The sequence below is a fragment of the Gregarina niphandrodes genome (genome assembly GCF_000223845.1).
Source record: "Gregarina niphandrodes unplaced genomic scaffold scaffold00123, whole genome shotgun sequence".
NCBI classification, from domain to species: domain Eukaryota; phylum Apicomplexa; class Conoidasida; order Eugregarinorida; family Gregarinidae; genus Gregarina; species Gregarina niphandrodes.
In genome coordinates this window covers 1-1400 of record NW_011645887.1, presented here as the reverse complement: position 1 = coordinate 1400, position 1400 = coordinate 1, and the positions used below count along the sequence as shown (strand labels likewise).

The 1400-nt window shown below is 48.3% G+C and overlaps 2 protein-coding genes across 2 annotated transcripts; both read left to right on the top strand.

Annotated features, from left to right (window-relative positions):
• Positions 1-44: 44 nt before the first annotated feature.
• GNI_205750 (hypothetical protein) lies at positions 45-383 on the top strand (the record flags this gene model as incomplete). Its single annotated transcript, XM_011135484.1, has 1 exon — positions 45-383. One exon carries the CDS (start codon positions 45-47, stop codon positions 381-383), a length of 339 nt encoding a protein of 112 aa, XP_011133786.1.
• A 91-nt stretch (positions 384-474) lies between these two features.
• On the top strand, positions 475-1266 carry GNI_205740 (hypothetical protein; the record flags this gene model as incomplete). Its single annotated transcript, XM_011135483.1, has 1 exon — positions 475-1266. One exon carries the CDS (start codon positions 475-477, stop codon positions 1264-1266), a length of 792 nt encoding a protein of 263 aa, XP_011133785.1.
• Between the last annotated feature and the right edge of the window lie 134 nt (positions 1267-1400).

Genomic DNA, 1400 nt, shown 5'->3' with positions numbered 1-1400 from the left:
TCAGTTTCCCCCTTTACGTTGACGCGTCCGACACTCAAGCTGGGATGGTAGTAAAGTATAATGAACAAACGGTGATGACAGCGTCGATTCCGTTAACTAAGACATCGACGAACCTGGCATCATATAAAGAGATACAGGGAGCGTATAAGTTGCTCACCAAATACAAGTCGGCAATTGACTTCATCGATAAGAAGGCCAATAAGATTATCGTTACGGATAATATGCCCCTATGGCAGGCCCTCGAGAGAAATGAAGAACCAAGAAACGACTTAGAGGTGTATGCAGCGCGCATCCGTGCCTTGTACAAGGCAGTCTACCAGCATATTCCAGGAGGCCAGAACCCGGCCGATTTTTATTCAAGGAGACACCGTCTCCTCACTTGAAAAAAAGTTTTTATTTAATCAACATCATAATTTTTCTTCGAAAGAAAGTATTCTTCTCTTGAACACTTCACTGAACTGTACGAACTGAACAATGGTTGAGACCCGCAGCACGGTTGACCTGCAAAAGGAAGCCACCAACATCATTCTGGAGGCTAATAAGACGGGGAACATGGACATTACTCGTATACAAGCAATACCTCCGAAGATCTGGGGCCAGGTCTGTACTGCGTTAGATATTGAACGACTGATTAACTATAACCAGTTACTAATGCAACCTAAGTACATGAAAGAACTGCAAGACGTGCTCGCCGCCCGCATAGAGGCCGAAAAGCCTGCTTTTACACACAGAAAGATACAAGAGGCTGCGGCCGGACAAGCTACGACCAACAAACCACCCGCGAATCGACCACCTACGCTGGACCTAACTTCGGTTGGCCAACAGGCACCCATGTTAGAAGAAGTATACTACAGCGAACACAGCTCGACACCCAGAGCTCGTGATAAAAGGCATACGATAACGACGGACGGATGGGCGAATATCGATTATCTGATGGGCGACCCGGCTCATATGCTGAACCAACTACGTGGTGTACGAATGTCACCCGAAAAGGCATTTGAGACGAGGAACAAGATCCTGCGAAAGGCTCTGGTCGACCCTGAGATAGATAATACGGATAAGCTAATTATCCGCGTCAACCAGCTCATAGATCAGGGATTAATAACCCATGACTTGTCAGTCAACGTACTTTTAAGCTGCACAGTATACGGAGATACTTCGAGACATCTGTTGGCCGACTGGCAACCTTGCACCTTCTCGTCTGTCTGTGCGGGTCGGATCCTCAGCTGTCGGCGATATAGTGGTGCGGCACTAGTCAGTGGATAGCGGATGTAGCTACGCATCGTTATGAACGGAAAAGGCCGACGAATCAAAAGTGTGCCGATCGGCTTTCCCCGGTCTCTCGCCCCACTTACAACGTGTCCAGCGGTATTCTCGGGAGTTTCTGGCAGGAGTGGGGC